Source organism: Nipponia nippon, unplaced genomic scaffold, assembly GCF_047370975.1.
Source record: "Nipponia nippon isolate SJK-2023a ecotype South Korea unplaced genomic scaffold, ASM4737097v1 scaffold_1, whole genome shotgun sequence".
In the NCBI taxonomy this organism is placed as follows: domain Eukaryota; kingdom Metazoa; phylum Chordata; class Aves; order Pelecaniformes; family Threskiornithidae; genus Nipponia; species Nipponia nippon.
Window position 1 is genome coordinate 116,828,070 of NW_028262290.1, and position 21,805 is coordinate 116,849,874.

At 40.1% G+C, this 21,805-nt stretch overlaps 1 protein-coding gene across 43 annotated transcripts in view; it reads left to right on the top strand.

Moving 5' to 3' along the window:
- CLASP2 (cytoplasmic linker associated protein 2) overlaps positions 1-21,805 on the top strand; it is a 155,474-nt gene that overhangs the window by 43,688 nt on the left and 89,981 nt on the right. For 33 of the 43 annotated variants that reach the window (XM_087768310.1, XM_087768331.1, XM_087768312.1 and 30 more), the window contains one exon: positions 18,182-18,328. In XM_087768310.1, the coding sequence (XP_087624436.1) occupies positions 18,182-18,328 (147 nt within the window). Of the gene's footprint in view, positions 1-1,405; positions 1,563-17,490; positions 17,683-18,181; positions 18,329-21,805 lie in introns of those variants that run through there. The other 10 variants (XM_087768599.1, XM_087768581.1, XM_087768591.1 and 7 more) reach the window with 5 other exon arrangements.

Below are 21,805 nucleotides of genomic sequence, written 5' to 3' on the forward strand. Positions count from 1 at the left end.
AATGTTCATTTCTATGGAAACAGAACTGGCAGCCAATCTCAAAGCGGCAAAAGCCCTTGTTTCTGCTGCCTGAGGTTTGTAAATACTGTTTTCTCCAAGAGAATTTAAAAAGACTCCTGTGTTGGGTAGTAGTGTAAATTTTGAGACAGGGAATTAAAAGTGGGGAAAATAATAATATTGAGCTCTCTGCTTTGCCTCATTCAGGAGACAGAGTGATTTCAGCTGAATATAAATTCTGCATCTCTATTCAACCCGTGCAGTTTTCCCATTTTAATGGTATGCCTCATAGCGTTAGCTTTCTAAGCGTAAAATGTGACAGGTAGGATCAGTGATGTTAGTATCACGGTTGTGGGGGAGCTGTGTTATGGGTGATAAAGATACAGTTCAGTGTTCTCCTGAAAGAAAAAAACAGGCAAAAATCCATAGCACAAATGTGTATCTGTTTTTCCACATTACGCTCTTGTTTTTTATTTCCCTTTGTTTTCTTTTTGGAAATATAGTTACTATGGAGACAATGACGACATACTCTGACAGAGCTCACCAGTGTACGAATGTATATCGTTTGGGAAATACGGGAGCTGGTGATAGCTGCCATGATTATTTTACGGGCTTTTGAGCTACCTCTATCTTTTGCTTGCTTAGTGTGAATGGTCGGAATATAGCCACGTTATTTTAAATTTCAGCTGTTATTCTTGCTGGTTTATAACATTAAATAGGAAAATTTACTGACCAGTGAGGCATGACGGTCAGTTTAAGCCCGTCGGGAAGCCAAGGGCCTCCGCAGGCTGACGCTTCCACCGGTTTTTCAGGAACTTGCCTGAGGTTTTTGAACCATTGCGACGGGGAGCTGCGCCCCGGCTCCTGCGAAATGCGCGCCTTACCGGCGCCGCGCAGCTCGCCACGCGTTACGCGCGTGCGTCCCGCTGCCTCCTAAACTTTTCCTTAGGCCAGAGGAGGTAAATTGGAAGTATTTTTTTCCCCCCCCCCCTTTTATCACTTTATGGGATTGCGCTCCTTCTACCTTCAGTATGTCACTTAAAGCATTGATTGGGGAATAAACTGTACACAGAAGTTCAGGTTTTGGGTGGGTTTTCGTTATCATTTCCATGCCACTGCACAATGCTGCGCGCACGCTTTGAAAAGCTGCTTCTCTTAAAGTTGCGAGGGGGATTTCCAGCAAGTCCTGTCAAAGAGCACCCTTCTTCAACGAGCTGTCTTCTGCTTCCCGTGGTTTTATTTTATTCATTTGCCGGTGGATCTCTTTTCGTGGAACGAACGAGGGCAGCTGCGCGGAAAGCTCCACCTGAGGGGTGAAATGGCACCTGACGGGCGCGGCGACGGGGAGGACGGGGACCCCGCGGGGCACGTGACGGCGGGGGCGGAGCGCAGTAAAAGTCCCCGGTGGGACGGGGCCGGGCGAGGCGCGGAGCGGGTTCCCGCGCGAGGCGGGACTGCTATTTTGAAGCGGGGCGGCGGTAGCGGCGGCTGTTGCGGCAGGGAGCCGGCAGCCGCCCCGCCTGCCCTCCGGCGGCACGGCCGCGGCATGATGGCTGTGGGGGACGGTGAGTGCGCGCCTCCGGGCGCCGCCGCTGCCCCGTCCGGCGGCGGGGGGTGGGGGGTTGCTCGCAGCCCTGGGGAGGCGCGGGGCTGCCCGGGGAGCGGTGCCGTCTCGCCGGTCAGGGCGCTGGGTGGCCGGAGGGGCCCGCCGGGGCGGGCCGGGAGATGCTCTCCGGTGAGGGGGGGAGGCGGGCCGGCGGCGCTGCCGGGCTCCGCTCCCCTTCTTCCGCCTCCCAAAGCGAGGTTTGACTGTATTAAGCCTCCCCTATGGCAGGTTGGCACCTTACCGTGATGGGCTTCGCTGCCACCGATGGAGCCGGCCGCTGCAGGGTGGTACGTGCAGCCGGAGGGCATCTGGAGCACCGAGCAGGGCAGCTCTAGTCCTTTCTTAGGGTTTTAACCGTGCACGGGTTTCTGGGATGGCCCGTGGTCTTAATTATTTACGTCGCTGGCAGTTTCCACTCCGCATTTTTTATGTTGGCATTCTGTTTACCCCTCTTGTCCCAGTGCTGCTTGTGTTAGCCAGCTCCGTAAGATAAAACTGGATTTACTCTACTGCTTTGTAAACAAGCATATGTTAATCTGCGCTGTTCTGTGAGGAAATTTATAGTAATTCAGTGTAGCCATAAAAGAACTGCCTTGCTTCTAGGGCTAGGAATATATATTTAATGAAGACATGGGACGTTACTACGTTTCCTTCACTGCACAGTGTACTGTTACACAAACCAATGGAAAGTAGGTCAGTAAAGCAATACAGGCTATATTGCTATGTTTTGATTAAAAACTGGACGTATGTTTTATCTTCATCGCATCTCTTGGTTTTGTGTGACACCCAGGTTCTTTGAGCTGCATAACTTGATGAATTTCTATATATGCGTTGTTATTTTCAGAGGAACTTGGGAAGCGTTCATTGGACTTGCAGAAAGTTTAGAAATGTAGTAGGAGGGCTGTGCTTTTACAAATGATTATACGTATAGTTTTAAATAACACTAAGGAAGATGGTTTTATAAAGATCACGTACTTTGATTAAGGTGAATCTTTTATCTGAATTTGCTAAAACATTAGTAGTAAGAGTCCTGAGAAAGACCTTTTCTTAAGGCGTCCTGAGATGTATGTGTTTTCACTTAGTTCTTTGACGTGTTAGAGGCTGAAAGAGATAACCACTGTGACCAGAGCAGTGAAATTAGCGCTGGACTGTGTAGTTTAAAAAAAAAAACCAGTTGGGCGGTTCTTTGATGTTTGTATTTTTGTTTGTCATCTGCAAGGTGCAAGGGAAGTCGTCGTCTTTGTAGAACTGAACGTCTAGTAAGCTCTTTCTTGTTGAGATTTTTTTTCTAGGAATGTTTTTCTTCATCTTTGTTTCCTTCCTGTGAAGCAACACAGTTCTCCATGGTGTAAACATGGATTGTGGTAACTTGCAGATGAAGGATGCAAGTTGTAGCATGTTAAGAAATAACTATTCCCTAGGCAAAGCCATAGGATTTTTGTGGTTCTGAAATGGTCGAGGTTTATAAAGTGAGGGTGGTTGTGGAGCTCTCTTCTGTATAATTTAATTCGTCATTAACAAAGGCACTAAGAACAAAGTACTGTTCAGGCAGTCAGCTGACATTCTGTGTAGGAGCTTTGAGCAATAACGCCAGATACAATTAACAGTGTGTAGGATGATTATGTAGCTGTCGGTCTCTCTTAAAACTACCGCTTATGACATTTACAAGGAATTCAGTCCTCTGACGTTGTGTTATAAAACTGCTAGGGAAGCCAAAACCTTAGTTACTACTAAGAAAACTTTTTCATCTTTTTTTCTGAATTTAACGTAGGTTTTGCCATGGTCTTTTGTTTTGCAAATAGCCTGTACATCCTCCTAATGTATGCAACATAGAAGAAACGATCTGGTTTAAGGTTAGTGATTCTGTAGCCTTTGAGAAATGTCTGTACTTCACAAAATAGCACTTTGTTGTGGCCAGTATGTACGTTTAACTTACTATTTGTGAGACTGTGCTGATTTTCTGGAAGGTGGTGTGCAGATACTTCAGAGAACAGATTTTTTTATTTATTTTATTTGGTTTGCTCACTTAATCAGCCCAGATATGTTACAAAATTGCACAGAATATGTTTGGAAATGCTGTATAGAGGTGGTAATTTCAACATTTTGTCTTGAACGCAAGACACTGGTTTATTGTAACCTTTTGGATTTTTTTTTCAGTTTTCTTGAGCACAAGCAGAAATGTAAATAAAACATGGTGCTTAACAGTTGAGTCTTAATCTGATTTCTCAAGTAAAGATTAAAGGGAAGAGCCAGATTTTCTGTTTGCCCCCATGTTAACTGTCTCAAGCTCTCCAATCTTCTGTTGGAAGAATGTAGAAGGAAAAAAAATAGTACTGTTTGTGGCCCAGCAGACAATTGGACTGTTACTTCTACTGTACTGAATGCGTGCCAGTGGGAAAGCATGCACTATCTCAGTCTTAAAGGCATTTCACGTATTTGTGTGAATGTAGGTCTGTGTTGGACCTGCAAGTTGAGGCTGCTGAGGAAAACCAGTCAGGAACCGTTCCTCGCTCTGGATGTCTTGTTCCTTGGAGAGGATAATACATTTCTGCCCTTATCCGTTGATAACCAGATTAGGGTGTTTAGGAGGTTGCTAACAGAATTGCACCGTGGCACATCGCGTTGTGCGTTCTCTTCAGGGTTTGTAATTCAGCGGCTTCCATCAGTGCTTTCTCACCTTGTTGTCAGTCTGTGCTATGCTATTTTGTTATTTCCAAAGTCAGGGACTGTCTTGCTCCCAGTTGAACAAGGTGATTGGAATAAGGACAAAATTATCTGCCTAAAACTATGAGGGGCCTTGAAGCAAAGATTAGACATAGGTTTTCTTAAGATGTACCAAACACATTGCAGTACCAGACATAAGGTATTTGAGGGCTATCTAAAAGCATATAATCAGCTTTGTAAGAGGACATATTTCGTGCACACATTTGTTGCACTAGTATATAGTAAGTATGCTATTTTGAATCATATAATGAATGAGATAAATCTACTTCTTTATTTATTAGTGGATTTTTATTTAAATGGCATACAATGTAATGATGTTTCATGACTTTAAGCACTTGTCAGATTTCAGATGATAAAGCATATGTGACTGGTTTATGAATAGGAATTATCCTTATATCTTACTGCATATGCGTATCAAATTATGGGTTTTGTCTTCTTTCAAAATACTTCATTAGTGAATGCATGGTCCTAGAGCACAAGAACAATTATTTTCCATTCCCTGATGTTCTTCTGAGGGAAGGCTGCCTTCCTAAGTCTTTAATCTGATTAGTAGTTTCTGTAAAATGTGGGTGCTATACAGCTTTAATATTTTACTTTTGACTGGAAAAAAGATTGGACATATTAAAGGTACAGAGGCTGTAGTGATGCTTGAGATGTTAGCTTGATTTAAAATTTGTGTATATAATTGTAGTGCATATGCATTTCTGATGTGTATTTTTGATTTTCCTTTCCCCGGTAGGAGGGAGGAGGCATTTTAAACCGAGAGAGTCCTGTGAATGATGGTAATAAAGCAATTGCTACACTGGCCTAGAAACTGGGCAGGATGTAACTGTGGTGCTTTGCACCATTCAGAGCTGTTTCCTGGGGAAAAAAAATAGAGATAGAAGCAGAAGTTTTTTCTGGGAAATAGAAATGCATCATTTGTTCCCTTTTCTGTTCTTCTTTGGGCCTGTTTTTTTTGACATGCCGACTGCGCCTGCACTGGCTCCTTTCCCCGTAATTGCTCCACACCCCTCCTCTTCCGTCATTAGCAGTTGGTGGGCACATTGGTTTGGGAAATGGCTTTACTCACTGTGCCTGAGAGAGGAAGGACAGATACCGTGAGCTGGAATTCGATTACTGTTCTGAACCAAAGCAGTGCAAAGCTTCTTTTCATGGTAAGGTCATATGCTACTCCCAGTGATTAACATAGTTTCTGAGTAGTGTTTTGTCTATAAAGTGCACGTACTGTTGCTAATAGCAGTAAAAGAACAGTGGGACAGTGAAACAACTGAGTGGGAGAGGGAGGGAATGTGTAAACAAGCCAAGGGCTGTATGAAAAGACACAGTTTCTACTCAGACAACGGATAAATACAGAAAGGTTCAACACTGATGTGAATAAAAAAAAATAGTGCAAGGAAGAAGTATGCAACTTGGAGCATTTCTTACTTAAAAAACAAAGCTGCAAATATATGACAAACAGTTACTTTCTCAAAACCAGCATAGATTCTGGAGTGATAACTGCACTTGATTTTTTTTAATATTCTAGAATAATAACTACGACTAAGTTTTTGTCTTCCTATTTCTAAGTGACATTTTTAAAGTGTCAAGGAATTTTTGGTGCTCAGTTCTGGGGAACTTGTGGGTGGTGGTGGTTGTTGTTGTTTTCGTTAGATGTGAAACACCGCTCCACTAAGAAGATTTCCAGATACGTTTAATCTGGCATCCAAAAGTGTTGGTTGCTTTTGGAGTCAGTTTCCATTTGTTTTTAAGAACAAGTTACATAAGAAAAAAAAATCCTTTGGTGTTTCAGTTGATATCCTTATTTGCTTTGAAACATCTTTGATTATTCCAGACTATTGCTAATATTACAAGTTTTTTCTTTTTTTTTTTCTTTTTTTTTAAAAAAGGTGCGTTTTGAAACAAGCATTAGAATTGCCAACAGCCTAAGAGAAATTTAAAGTCTAGTAAGGATTTTCTTTGACAGATGTTGCAAGACTCCATCACGTGACTCATTGGATATTTGCCTTGCAGGGTTGATTTTCATCTTTGTTGCCTATTAAATATGAGGAATTTTTCCTTACTGTTATATGTTATTTTTAATAAGGTCTTACTGTAGTAAATACTAATGAGCAAGTAAGCTATAATTGGATCATTTCAGGTGTCTGAAATGCCTTCAGAGCTGAAGGTGTTCTGCTGTAGTATTCACCCGAATCAGAAATTCCACTCTGTATATTGTGTTTATAAAAGTAGCTTAGTTTTAAAGAATTGTGTTTTGGGTTTGGTGTGTTCTTTCCTTTCCCAGCTCCTTCATCAAAATACGCTTCTGTAGCGACAGCAGGAGAGAACAGTGCTTAACTTGAAAGAGCCTTTTGAAAACCAGCTCTGCCTGTAGATTCTTACAAGTAGTAACTACAATTTAAAACTCAAAGGAGTTTCACAGCTATATGGAGTAGAGGCAACAAGATTTTAATGGTTACTGGTTTAAAATGTCTCTGGTACGGCTTTGCATGTATTTAATCAACGTGAAAATTCCTCTCTTCAACTGAGAAACACTTAAAAGCCTTCAAACATTATGGACAGCTGGAGCCTGAGGAAAGGTGAGGAGAAGGGATGAAGATGTAGAACAAAGCTCTTAACAGCCTGCAGAAGAAACTGACTTTCTTCAAACTAGATATTATTTGACGAAATATCTTTTTATCATTATGGATTGTTTTGTGCGTTGACCTGCTAAAAGTTCTTTGGTCAATCAACTTATACAATATGAGGTTTGCTATTGAACTTAAAGGCCAAAAGCACTTCTGTGTAGATTGTTTTTGTCTAAAATCTCATTGTGGTGTTGAGTTGATCTTTGCAAACTATTCAGAAACAATGAGGGAAGCAGGCAGTATGTATTATTTTGGGATTAGATGATGTTCTCACAAAAGAAGAGGACCAATGGCAGCTATTAAAGCTGCCTAGCTAAATACCAGACAATTCAGATTTTCCAGAACTGATGTGAGGTTTTTAGCATCTTGTAAGAAGTCCAGTTTGAGTAGAGTCTGTCCTCTTAAAACCACAGGTTTTGTCACCTACAATGAAGCTGCAGCCTTGAGAGTAAATTAAAGATAATTTGCCATAATTTCTTAATCTCCACTTCTGAATATGTGAGGTAGGGAACAGGTTGGTCAGTGAGCTCAAAGGCCACTGGCAGCCCCTTTTATTCTGTGCTGTCATGTGCATGTTTTTGGGTTCAAAGATAAATATTATTTTCTAATTGCTGAACTACAGGAATTTAAAGTAAATTTAGAAAAAGAAATCTCTCTACATCTTACCTGCTCTGTGTTCATATTACACTTTCTGCTTCTAGGACCTGTGTTTTATTTGTGAATCTGCCCTGCCATTTTGCATTTTCAATATACAAATTGAGTTTAACACACAGCAATTGGCCACACTAAGAAGTTATGAGAGCATTTGCTACTAAAATTTCTCTGATGATAGAAGCAAATTTGTCACTGTCAGCCTCTACTAGTAACTCATAATTTAAGCTCATGGTTTGTAAACCTTCTTATTATTATATGATACGTATCACATGGCCCTTCACTATCACATACACATGTGATATATGTTAAAGGTGAATGAACATGGTCCTTATGTCTGCTTCTCTTATCTTTGCTGTGATGTAATAGATAGTTTGAAAAATGAAATCATTAAACTCTTTAAGTGTTTCTGTGTGAATGAATTAAGTATTGGAAATGCCACAAATGGTTTCTTCCTCAGTGGATATCAGTTGTTTGATTGACTTAGCTACAGACAGTAAAATGATGGTCCTTTTTTCCTCATTTTTCTGAACTTAAATGCATTGATAATACTAGTCATATTACTGTAATTTATGGATAGTGGATTCTAAATATAATGTGTTTTCATATTAAATATATTGGTTTAAAAATAGGGCGTTAAAAAATAAAAAAAATACTGGTGCTATTGAGAGTAGATACTTGATGTACAAGCAAAGGAAATTTCTGAAGAAAGAAATAAAATGACTTCTAGAGCCTAGGTAATGAAGACAGTAATGAAACCAGGCCTACTGAGCAAAGACTAGCTGTTGAGTTACAGAACATTTTAAAAGGTGAATAGTGGTGTTTATACTTCAGGAAAATATTTGAAGTGGTAGCTTCTTTAAAGGGCAACTTAAGCAACAGAGTGAAATGTTAGGCCAAAGATGAGGTCTAAATTCAGACAGGCTACAACAGTTAAATAAACCATAACTTTTGATACAGATGATGAGTCTCTCTTGTGGCTCACAGATTTACCAGGCATCAAGTAAAAATTCTCTTCAAGCCATTAATTTTTTTTTTTTTTTTTTGTTATTACTATTTTAAGTGAACTACCTAATTTCATTTTGATCAGTGTCTGGATAGGGAGACTTTCTACAGGAGTACTCATTCATTTACCAGAGATCTTGATTGCTTCAGAAGTTACTGCCCTTCTCGGCTCTACTTCTAGCATTTCATAGGAGAGCAAAACACTTGTGCTGAGGTAGGCATATTGTACTCTGTGCTAAAACAGAGGAGCATTCCCATCAGTTTCTGTGTTACAGCTACTGAGTCAACCTATAATGTGTTTAAATTGTCAGAAATTGAGTGTTTAATTTCTTCAACAAAGCACGCCTGTGTCCTTTCTATGCTTTTTTCCTTCCCTCTGCCCAGAAGACACATAACTTGTTAACATTTCAGCGCTGGGCACAGTGCAGTGTGGCCCAAACAGTGTGGCCTAAAGCAATGACATAGTACAAATGTTGAAGAACAATAACAGCTACGTAGGGTTTTTTTATCTTGCTATTTAATCTTGAATCCTGTTTTAGGTGTTGCCTTGTCATGAAGTCTGGAGACCCTGGCTATCCTTCTCTTCCCCCTTTACTGATAAAATTGTGCTTTGGTTACTAATAGGTTATAGACTATTAGGTGTTGATTCAGAAGGCTATTGAACGTGCCTGAGGAAAGCTGTAAATAAAGGGAAATTGATGATTTCTAAAGTACAGTAATATTGACTGCATCTCCAGTTTTCAGCAGGTTGCACCGAGTAGCATTCGGGAAATGTGTAACAAAGGAAAGTCCAATTGCAAGAATTTAAAACTGACTAAAATAATTGTTTATTTATTTACTTTTAAGAAATTTAACTGGACTGTGGAAATAATGTTACAGGTGCTGCAAAGGTCAAAAATACAGCAAGATTTACAGAAACTGTCTTCAACTTTAATAGGTAAAAATGAGAAAATAACTTACTTAGGTTTAAAGGAGCTATTCCAGAACTAGCAATTGGGATGAAGCTTTGCTTGGGAGTGAAATTAGCTCAGTTGCTTATTCTGACGTGTTGCAGCTTTGAAACCTGTCTTTAAATCTTGTCTTTCAGCTAGACAATAGTAAGATGAATTGTAAGACTAGCTTTTCTTTGGGGTCAGGAAAATACTACTGGAATGTGTTATATTTTTTCTGAATGAAATCTTTTCTGGACATATTCCTTCATGAAACTATTGAGGGAAATGGATAAATTATTAGTATCATCACAATAAACCTGTAAGAAATGTGGACAATTACTGTGGCAAGTGCCATTGCCACTCCTAAATATTTCTTTTCTGCATGTCTCTATCAGGTCTAGTCTCTTCTTTCCAGTTTTCCCTTATTCTCTTTTGCCTTATTTATTCAGATTCATGTTTTAAAAACAAAACCAAAAAAACCAACAAAAAAACCCCAACATCTGGCATGAACCTCTTTAGGTGTGCTGTAGCTGATCAGTGGAATGTAGGAGAGCTGTACTCTTCTTTGCTTGTTGAAAAGTTAGGGCAACTTTATCAGAATTTGACATTGGATCAGCAGCATAAATTTAACTGATAAATATTTGCCTCATTCCTGTTACTGACTGCTATTCCCCGTGCTTGCTCCTTTTTTATTCTTTTTTTAAAGATACTAGTCCACTAGAACTGCCTGAAAAACTAGCATGTGAAGGAAACGTTTGGCTTCACAATTGGCTTTAGTACATCGGGGGTTTTTTTTGGGCCAAGTTGTATTATTGAGCTACTTTTGTCATTGGTATTTTTTTATTTACACCCCCACTGCCCTGCCTCGCCCTGTGAGGTTACAGTGGAAAAAGGACTCTCTTTTGGTAAGAGCTTGAGATTTTGCTGATGAGCATCAGAATATGTTGCACAGAACGTAAGAACTGTTTGCCAGCACTGAATCATAGGTACAGTTGCCTCCTTCAGGAATCATAGAGTGCTTTGGGGTGGAAGGGACCTTCAAAGGTCATCTAGTCCATCCCCCCCTTGCCATTGGTGGGGACATCTACAACTCGATCAGGTTGCTCAGAGCCCCATCCAGCCTGGCCTTGAATGTTTCCAAGGATGGGTCATTTACCACTGCTCTGGGCAACCTGTTCCAGTGTTTCACTACTGTCATTGTAAAAAATTTCTTCCTTATGTCCAGTCTGAATCTACCCTCTTTTAGTTTAAAACCATTACCCCTTGTCCTGTTGCAGCAGGCCTTGCTAAAAAGTCTGTCCCCATCTTTCTTAAAAGCCCCCTTTAAGTACTGGAAGGCTGCAATAAGGTCACCCCACAGCCTTCTCTTCTCCAGGCTGAACAACCCCAGCTCTTTCAGCCTTTCCTCGTAGCAGAGGTGCTCCATCCCTCTGATCATTTTTGTGGCCCTCCTCTGGACCCTCTCCAACAGGTCCATGTCCTTAAATGCCAAGAGAAACAGGAGGTTCCATGAAGTAAACTTAAATCCATCAGTAAGTGGCCTCATGTTACTTCTGTCACTACACTGTCGTCTTCTGCAGGACCAGGCTCCATCGTTGTGGCAAGCAGATTTTTGTTTTTGAATGAGAATGTGTGTCCTAATGGTTCAAGATCCCAGCACCTGCTGTGGCACAGGGCCAATGCCCAGGAATTATGCCTTTACAGGAGATCTAAAGCATCCTAGGTGCAATTCAGCTGCCCAGACATAGGAGTCTTAATGCCCCTTGAGGTGCCTGGCAGTATCCACACTAGCCACATGGAGCAAACAAGGCTGACATGAGACCCGCAAGAGATCTGTGCCCTTCTGGAATGTCAGCTGGCGGCCAGACACGATACCCAGGACTGTCTAAACTGGTTTTAGATGACTGTGCTTAGGCAAATGAATCCTGTCCTTTGTGTTAGGACAAACAGATTCAGGCTGTATGGAATGTCTGATGTGTAAGGGATAAAGTGCCCACTAAATGATGTGGGGCATTGGCTTGAAGTATGGATTAGAAGGATCAACAAACCTGATGCATCTGTAGTGCTTGCAGCTTCATTTTCATGCCTGACAGCAATTGTTGTAGGCTGTGCCAGTTCATGTGGAATTGAGCTAACGATCCAGTCCCAGATGTTCCAAGTAATTGATGTGGTCTGTGTTTGTAAATCACTGAAGGGAAACTGGCAGTCGGTGTCTTGGTGGGCGCAGGATGTGGGAGTGACTTGGGAAATGTAAGGAGTTCATCTACTTGTCATTGTTTTGCTTGGGCATGATTTTGCAATCATGTCATTATAAACAGCTCGTGGTGTGAAAGAGGAACTCTTAGCAGTAGTTCAAAAACATTTAGTGTCTGTTAGTGATACTTGAAAGGAAAATGGATATAGGAAGGGCACGTTTTTAAGAAAAATAAAAATTTAAAAGCAGTGTTATTAAAGATACTATGTTCTCTGGTTTGACTATCATCAATCTACTGTAAAATACTGCAAGTTGGTATTTACAACCCTAGTAGTGTTAGGTATGTAAGATGTCAATACTGATACAGTGTCGAGATTTGCTTTTATGGACAGCTTTAGTTCAGTGTTTCTGCAGGGGATCCATCCCCCCCCCCCCCCCCCCCCCCGTGGTGTTACTTGGGGATCTGCTTTAAGATCAGTTAACTTCTGATTGGCTGCTTCTCAGTAGTGTGAGTGGAATATATATCGTCTATTTCTACAGCCATGTAGATTTCTTCTGTTATTGACTGTGACTTACAGAATGTTAGATATTAAATGTCACATTAATTCTATGAATCTTAAGACCAGCTGAAGTAAAGGCTTGAGTTGCAGTAACAATAGATATATTTTAATTTAATTTTCTTTAAAAATAAAATATTTTTCTCTCTAGATAGGAAAAGATCTAAAGTCCTGTTTATCCCTGGATAAACCTGTAATTACCCTTATTGCTCTATAGCCAAATCGCAGTAAATATATTGTTTAGAATCATAGAATACAATGAGAGATTCATTTAGGTTGAAAAAGACCTTTAAGATCATCAAACCTAGCACCTAGACCTTTAAGATCATCATGTTAACTGAGCACTGCCAAGTCCACCACTAAACCATGTCCTCAAGCACCACACCTACCCATCTTTTAAATAGTGGCAGGGATGGAGACTCAACCACTTCCCTGGGCAGCCTGTTCCAGTGCCTGACTACCCTTTTGATGAGGAAATCTTTCCTAATATCCAACCTAAACCTCCCCTTGTGCAACTTGAGGCCATTTCCTCTCGTCCTATCACTTGCTGCTTGGGAGAAGAGACCGACCCCCACCTCACTACAACCTCCTTTCAGGTAGTTGTACAGAGCAATAAGGTCTCCCCTCAGCCTCCTCTTCTCCAGACTAAACAACCCCAGCTCCCTCAGCCGCTCCTCATAGGACTTGTTCTCCAGATCCTTCACCAGCTTCCTTGCACTTCTCTGGACACGCTCCAGCACCTTGATGTCCTTCTTGTAGTGAGGGGCCCAAAACTGAACACAGTACTTGAGGTGCAGCCTCACCAGTGCCGAGTACAGGGGGACGATCACTTCCCTCGTCCTGCTGGCCACACTGTTTCTGATCCAAGCAAGGATGCTCTTGGCCCCCTTGGCCACCTGAGCACACTGCTGGCTCATGTTCAGCTGTCTGTCAACCAACACCCCCAGGTCCTTTTCCACCAGGCAGCTCTCCAGCCACTCTTCCCCCAGCCTGTAGCATTGCATGGGGTTGTTGTGACTCAAGTGCAGGACCCGGCACTGAGCCTTGTTGAACCTCATACAGTTGGCATTGGTGCATTGATCCAGCCTGTCCACGTCCCTCTGTAGGGCCTTTCTACCCTCCAGCAGATCAACATTCTTGCCCAACTTGGTGTCGTCTGCAAACTTACTGAAGGTGCACTTGATCTCCTCATCCAGATCATTGATAAAGATATTAAACAGGACCGGCCCCAACACTGAGCCCTGGGGAACACCACTTGTGACTGGCCATCAACTCCATTCCCCACAACTCTGTGGGCCCGGCCGTCCAGCCAGTTTTTTAACCCAGTGAAGAGTATGCCCATCTAAGCTGTGAGCAGCCAGCTTCTCCAGGAGAATGCTGTGGGAAAGGGTGTCAAAGGCTTTACTAAAGTCCAGGTAGACAACGTCTACAGCCTTTCCCTCATCCACTAATTGGGTCACCTTATCATAGAAGTAGTTTTTAGCATTGGGAGTACTAGAATGCTCTTTGAGTATCAAGTTTGATTGTAAATGCTTATCCTCTGGTATCTCCGAATACTTTAAAAAACAGATACTACATATATGTAATCTGGTCCCCAAGAATAATGCTACAAGGCACAAAGATTTCACATATATTTTAGTTATTTTTAGTACAAATTTCATTGTTTCTTAAGAATTTTATTATTTAAAACTTTGTGATGGTTCAGAATTTTGGTCTGTGTTTCTCATTGAACAGCTGTGTCTCTATTTAATCTTAGAATAACTTTGGTAAACCCCAGGTTTTGAAAGTGTGGTAAACTCTAGGGTTTGATATATCATACAGGCTGGTTTGGTGGGTTTTTTATTAGAAACATTCCTTTGACTCCTCTGAAACGTTTTGTAGAAATACACAACAGTTCATTGATAGCATTGATTGCTGCATAGTACCTGCAGAACTCTCTTTTGTGGTACAGATCTCTTTCCTGTATTAGAAGAGACAACTTCTAATGCTTGGAAGTTGAATCTTGGGTTTCTAGCTTTCTGAGTATAAGAGCAACCTTTTCTTGAATTTTCTATTTTTTTCTGCTTTGAAGTTGTTCATCTGGAAGAGAACTTTGGGTACCAGAGTAAGAACATTTGCTGCTCAGCAGGTTTCTTCAGGACCTTTTGGCAATACTAGATTCCATGCTCTGCAACTGAGGTTCAGTGTTTTTCATTAATTGTGTTTTTCATTTAAGATGTTCTGGACATTGCTAGCAATTCATACAGCTTTTTATTCCTGTTTTTAGTAGCTTAGCACTTTGTTGTAAAATGCTGGTTGGCTGGTGCTTTCTCAGCTGTCAGGTGTATTTGCATATGTAAAATCCGATATGCTGGAAGTGGTGTTTGGCCTTTAAAATGACCTAGAATGAAAATTATCTAGCCATTCTAGAATGAAAAAGTGTTTGCATCCTTCAGATAGATTTGTTTGGAAGTATCAATTATATTTAGGCTTTTATGACTTCTGTTGTACAAATTAATTTTGTTTGCAGACTGCATGAAACTACCATGACAGTAGAACTGTCATCATGCTCTGCATGTTGGCAGGTAGGAGCTCCAGCCCTGGTCCACTGGCTGGCCAAAGGCACGTAGTAAACAAGTTCAGTTCAGCTGGCTTGAGCAGAACTGCACCTTGATTATACCCTGTGGAGTAGCGGTTACACCTCGAGTTGGGGTTCTGTATGCTGAAGTATGTGGAAATGCTTTTGTAAGAGATACAAGTAAGTGTATTGTGGCGCATGAGTGAGAACACACGGAAAGCAGATCGTACTGGAAGCGAATATAATGCTTTTGTTTCATTAACTGCTATAAAGACAGACTTCAGGTTTCAGATTTTCACAATTACTGTTAAGTATCTTTCTGAAAATGGAATGTCCCTAAAGATCAGTTGGGGTTATGTTGTTAGTAGAGCCTAGGGAAATAAGAGTGTAAAGGCCCAAAAGGGTGGAGAAGACCTCTGGTTTCTGTAAAAGACAGTACAAAATTTTCCTGTTGATGTTCATTTAAAAACAAACAAATAACCCCACAAGAAAAGAAACTTAGCTGTGTTATCACTTCAGCCTTTGAAGAACTAAAAAAGATCCTTTTCAGCCGTTAATTTTATACATTTATGGTACTGTGCTATAATTTTGGAGCACTTCTAGTGACTGTACTAATTTTTAACTTATTTTAATATAAATCATAAAAAGTCCAGTTAAGAATGCCCATGTATCAGTGGTTAAGATCAGTTCTAGGTTACTCAAAAATACTTAAGCATTTTAAGATAAAAACAATTTATTTTAAAAGCTAATTTTTATGTGGACTAAGGAACTGTATGAAACTATTTTATAGCGTAGGTTTTTAATCCACTGTTAACAGTGTTTTAAATGTGTGAAAAAAAAAAAAATCTTTAACTAGGCAAAGTAATTTAACAGTATTACCAAGACTGTTGTTTAATATGTCGTCCTATAATTTACACAACATGCCAGTATCTGGGAATGTTTGCCTTTGCATTTTTCTGAAATTCTATTTTGGGGTTGAGCAGTAACTTCTATGATTCCCCATCTACAATACTCCGTAATGAATAGCTTGGTAAGGATAAAATTATTTTATCTGAGCCTTTGGTTCCCGAAGTACACTGTTGTTTGGGGTTGTTTAGGTTTTTCTTGATTAGGAGTTTTTGCATAAATGAGCAAAATGCTCACTTACTATTTTTAAAATTGTGCTGCAAATAACTTTGTTTTTTCAAAGGCTGCTTGTGCAATATTTGCATATCAATGCTGCATTGTGGTGCTGTTGGATAGTGACATGAAAGTCCATCCTGTTTCGTTATCAAACCAAAAAAAAAAATGCAGCAACAAAAACATTTTTATTTGAGAAGCACGTTTTCACTTTTAATCAGGTTTTATGATAGCGTATTCATGTGTCAATGTTGATCTCTTCATGCTGTTTAAAAATACAAGATATTTCTTAATGCTATTTCAAAATTACCTGTAATGTTGCAGGTATCCTGGATATCAACCATTGCTATTTACATTTCTATTATAGTCTTTAGTTCATTGCAGTTGATCGGGCATTTGGATTAGTGGTTTTCCCTGCTGAAAAATCTTGATGTCTGGTTCTATTTAAGATACTAAGAGTAAAAGCATCAGGAATCAAAATGTATTCTGCCTCAGCCCCTATGCTGAGCGGGAGTGCTGTTTCCATGGCAACGCACAGGCTGGTGGGGGGGAGGCTGACGCCTTTTCCCCGATTCTGAGAGTTTACATATCCAAACATGATTATTCTTAGCAAGATTCTCTTAAAAATCAGCATTTGTAGGAGAGAAGGAAATAACGTTAGTGAAAATTGTCGATGTACATCCAGATGATTCTTGCGGTGGTTTGCTGCTTCTTTAACCATGAAGATTCGTTAGTGCAGCACACAGGTTTTCGCTAATGCTAGCAAAATGTACTAACTATAGCAGCAGTGATCTCGGACATGTTAAATGTGGGGTGTTCTAACGTTTGATGGTGCTGCAAATGCTGTCGGACAAAACCTTGCTTTACCCTTTTAATGAAAGCTGCCTTCCTTTGGGAGGCTGTATTATTAAACATAGTTGACATTTCACTGGGAGCAAGTTTGGAATAAGCAAAGGGTAAATATGAGTCACCGTTCCAGAGATGATAAAGCTTCACAATTAATTATTTTTTTTTTTTTTTTTTTTAGAAATGGCAGGTTTTAGAGCAGGTAATATGCTAAATTGGTCTTCCATTACTGTAGTGCAGCTGTGTCTCAGCCTTGCCCATTTTATTTATTATAGGAACCATAGGCTGATACGTTTTCCGTGCTCAAGCTTGTAGATAAATCCTTCTTCCGTAAGTGGATTGAGAAACTGTTACGTTCTGCTGTTGGCATATGTTGAGGGTTTTTTTTGAAGGCTGAATATTTTGTATTGAGACTATTTTATTTAGTCACTAGAGATTAATTTCTTTCTTGATTAAAAATACACAAACCTGAAATTACAGGAAAGAGGAGTGCAAACCCCGGAGTATTGTCTGCCTGTCTAATTTTTTTAATGAAGGATTGGAATAGTGGCAAATACCGTGTGTGGGAATGAATTTATTTGCATGGAGAATTTTCACCTTTTCCTCTGGCGGTGGCTCCCAGAAGATGATGTCACCTTGCAGCTCATTGGTTGTGCGGCACCTAGTGCGGGGAAGGGAGAGAAAGATGCCGGCACAAATCTCAGTGGTGGATCTAGGGTGTTTGCGAGCAGTTTTTGATAGAATCTTTGATTAGTATTGAGAATTTACTGCGTATGGCCATGTGAGGTGCTGGGTCCGTCCTAGGGTGAGGGGATTGAAGAGCTATCAGAGGAATGAGGCGGCTGATCTGCAAGAGGATCTGTGATTGTAAGTTGAAAAATCTGGGTGGAAGGAAAGAGACAGGGAGTGCTGGTTTAGACACATTGTGGGAGGATGTGTAGCAGAAAATGCATGCATGAGTAAAAGAAGAAAAGGGAGAAGCATTTGTCTTTGGTAGACTGGAATGATAAAAATTGTATTAAGAGCTTTCCTTTGGGGAAAATATGGGCAGAAATACTCTATCTCTGTAACGATATTTTCCCTTTGTGGGAATGAATGTGTAGGATTCGTTTTTTATGTTCAGTTTTACAGTGGTTAATTATGAAGGCAAAATATTATTTTATAAGAACTTAACATGTAGAAAATGCCGTTTATTTCTCATTGTCATTTTATTCCTAGGTCAGAGACAGAGGACAAAGTGATAAATATTTGTTTTTATTTATACATTTTGTGAATTTCTATGAAATGTGAAGCAGAATAGTTGATTAGGAAATAAGTATACATTCATTCTAATAGTTGTATTTTTATTTAATGTATACTTTTCTAGACAAAAGCTTTGATGATGAAGAGTCAGTGGATGGAAATAGGCCATCATCAGCTGCTTCAGCCTTCAAGGTTCCGGCACCTAAAAAGCCAGGAAATCCTTCAAACAGTGCAAGAAAGCCAGGATCAGCTGGTGGGCCTAAGGTTGGAGGTAATGTAAAGCTATTCAGATTCTTATCGGTGTTCCCAGAAACCTTGCCAGAGCAGGCACAAAACAGGGAACTTTGGAAGGTGATGTTTAATTCATGACTGCAGTATTTTTGCAGAGCTGAAAACAGCAAGGGACCTTGTTTCATGTAATTATTCATATGTAAAGGTGTGTGCATATCTGTCTGTTTTTATGAATGTACATTTAGCTTATAAAGGCCTCTCATGTTATAAATAAAATTAACATCTGGAGGTAGCAATTGTGTTCGTAAAATGACTGTATGGGTGCCTCTTTGATGGAATCCACACATCATTTACTGTATATATAAATATACTGTGAAATTCTATACTAAGTCTGTGTAGCTGAAATTTTTACTGTAGCTCTGCACTGTTTCACATGGCTAGAAAGAACTAGCCCTCAGCCATATACCTCAACAGAGGTGTATATTACACCTGAATGACTTCTATTATTATTATTCCTTAAACTGTCAGAGTAGTATGAAATTGGTTGTGAAAGATAAAAAATGAGGGCCAAAACCCTTGCCAGGTTTTTTTTGCATGGTAGACTTCAAAGCAGTATAATGATGATGCTTACTAATTATAAGCTTGGAACATGGAAATCCGCATTTTTTTAGGGCGGGGGTAATCTAACAAAAGCAACTGTTTACTGCTAAAGAAGTGACAGCTTTTTTAATGGTTCATGTACACATTCAGAAAAATATATAATTAAGTGGAAATATACCATGCTTTGGGTATGGCTTTTTTATGAATAATTGATCCTTTCAGTAAGGGATTTTTTTAAGAGTAAGTAATTTTTTCATGTTCCTATTCATGTAACATTCCCTTATGTGAACTGCAAAGATAAAATTTGAAAGAAGATATACATGCCAAACAAGCTGCCTTAAGTATTTTCATGTTAACAAGATACAGCTAATGTTTTGACAATTTATTGTTTTTCTAATGTGATCTTCAGAATTCCTAATAAATTTAAAAGGTTCCCTTAGGGCGGGATCAACACTGCCAAAATTGATAGCAGTATGAATCAGAAAGTACCACCTAAAAGACTTCCTTTAGGAAGTTATCTCTTGAAATTGACTCTTAGTATTTATTATTATTACACGAATAAGTAATAATACTATCATCTCCTTTAACCTGAAGCATGGTGTTTTTTGCATGCAAGACTAACATATATAGTACCAGAACTGAATGCCTAGGAGTCCTGTTTCTTTCAGTATGGGCCACTTTTAGTAATATTTAATAGAATATAGATATTTTGAAATGTAAAATTGTTTTTACATGTAGACTTTCACTTTACGTGCTCTGAAGGAAAAACATGGAGATAGGAGAGCAGGGGAAGGGAAATAAGAACATAATAACTGCACGACTGATTTTTTTTTTTTTTCAGTTTATCTAAAAATTCAGGAGTAAAGGAGATTAAAAAAAACCCAAAAATTACTACAGTGTTTTTCCTCCTTTTCCTGTATTGCCAAACTTCAAAAATTAAGATGAAAAAATACATGGAACACGGACAAAATTTACTCATGCCAAAACCAGAGAACTTTTGGTCATTCCTTGCTTTATACTGTCTCCTTTCCACTCTGGAAAATACTGAGGAGTGTTCACATGTGCATCTGTTTCTCCTCTTCTTTTATTCTGTCAGTATGTCTGTAGTCAGAATTTTGAAAATTTAAGACTAAATGTTTGGCTGGTCTTTATAATAATGTTGATCGAATCATTCTTTGAACGCTCATCTATATGTGCTTCTATAGCGTGGTTGTGCAGACTGCTCAGATGCTTGACTGCTCAGGTCCTAGTCTAATGAAGAACATTAGTGTAGATGCCAAATGTATTTCTTAAACAAATTAGTCAAGTCATAGTCTCTTTCAGAAGTGAGGAGTTTCCCATAACATCCATATGAACAATGATACTAGGTCGGATAAAAGGTCTATGTAGTCCACTGTCCCATCTGACAATAGTCAGAAATGGCTGCTAGAGAAATGTACGTGAACAAGGCAAGCATCTAGAAGCACACAGTCATTACAGGGCAAAATGCTGGGTTTAGAGAGCTTTATTCCACAGAGAACCACAGTCTTTGAAGCGTCCAGTTAGGGCATCCTATTCTGCTTATCTTGAGACTTCATGGATCTTTATGGCTACCAACAAACCTTGATGCTCTTTTGTATTCACTTTCTGTAGGGTCTGCTTTGCAGGTGCCTAGAGGACACCTGAGATTTTTCTCCAGCCTCAAAATTGCCATCTTTATGGAGCAAATCCATGGTTCTGCGAGTTGTCTGCTCTTGCTGATGTATTAAGGTTCTGCCATATCCTGCAGTCCTAAATCCTTCTGCTAACCACTGCATTCCAAGCCTGTAATCAGTGGGCATGTCGTGTCTCACCTTTCCCTCGTAAGCACTGGCTACAGGTATTTCAGGCTTATAACTGCTCAACTCACTGTTCTGCCACCTGTTGGTCCTGCTTGCCTAAGTTTTCTCTGAGTCTTTCATATATACGTATACATATATATGTCCTAAGAAGTTGCAGTCCAGCCTTGGAGGAAGAAGTAGCAGCAGCTCCATTAACTGTGTGGCTTTTTCTTTCCATTTCACAAAAGTCTCCGAAGTTATGTCAGTGACCCACAGCTGAAGCGATCCTCCACTGCAGTTTATTCTCTTCAGGTTTCTGTGACCTGGGAGAACTGCTAGTGCAAGTAGAAATTGCACTGAGTGTAGACCGAGATCACTGCAAGTTCCATTCATTTAAACTCCCTTTTATGTTTCAGAGGTCATTTTCCTAGGATATTGCTTTAGAAAGGTGGCTTTTCCTGTCAGCTGTAAATGACAACAAAGTACAGCTTTTTCCTGGTTCCCAAAGGGAGCGGAGCCTATCCTGTCTGGAGGCTAAGAAAATTAGACCTCTTGGCCAAGCTGCTCGCTTTCTTTTATGCTGATATCTGCTGAATTATACCTCAGATCCATGTGTGCTTGGCTTTTCATTATATACTCCATGGAGATGTTTCTTACTGAAGAAATAGATAATTCCACCACTGACCAGATACTCTATTCAAGTGAAAGGACCCATCCAATATGCAAAAAGAGATGTCTTTCACTGTGTTAGGCAATTTCCATTTAGTGTAGGAAATGCACTTTGGTGGCACTGGAAATGCAAAATCGTTGTCCAGGAAGGCAAGGGAAACAACTATGTACATTACCAATAGCAGTGTCCTACTCGGGCTGGAATTCTCGCTCCTTGTGCTGGGAATGACTGTGCAAGACCTTTTCCTGTTGGCTGTAGGGATGGGAGAGCTTGTAGAACTTGTGTGTTTGCTGACAGGTGTGATTTAACTCTGTAGAATACAGCTTGCCAGAAAAGCATCAGGGCAGGCAGCCTCAGCTGGGCACTGCCCTGAGAGTAAGAAATCCAGCAGTCTGTTTCTCATCTGACTTTACTGCTGGAAGGTGTTCAGACACTGACCTTCTTGCTT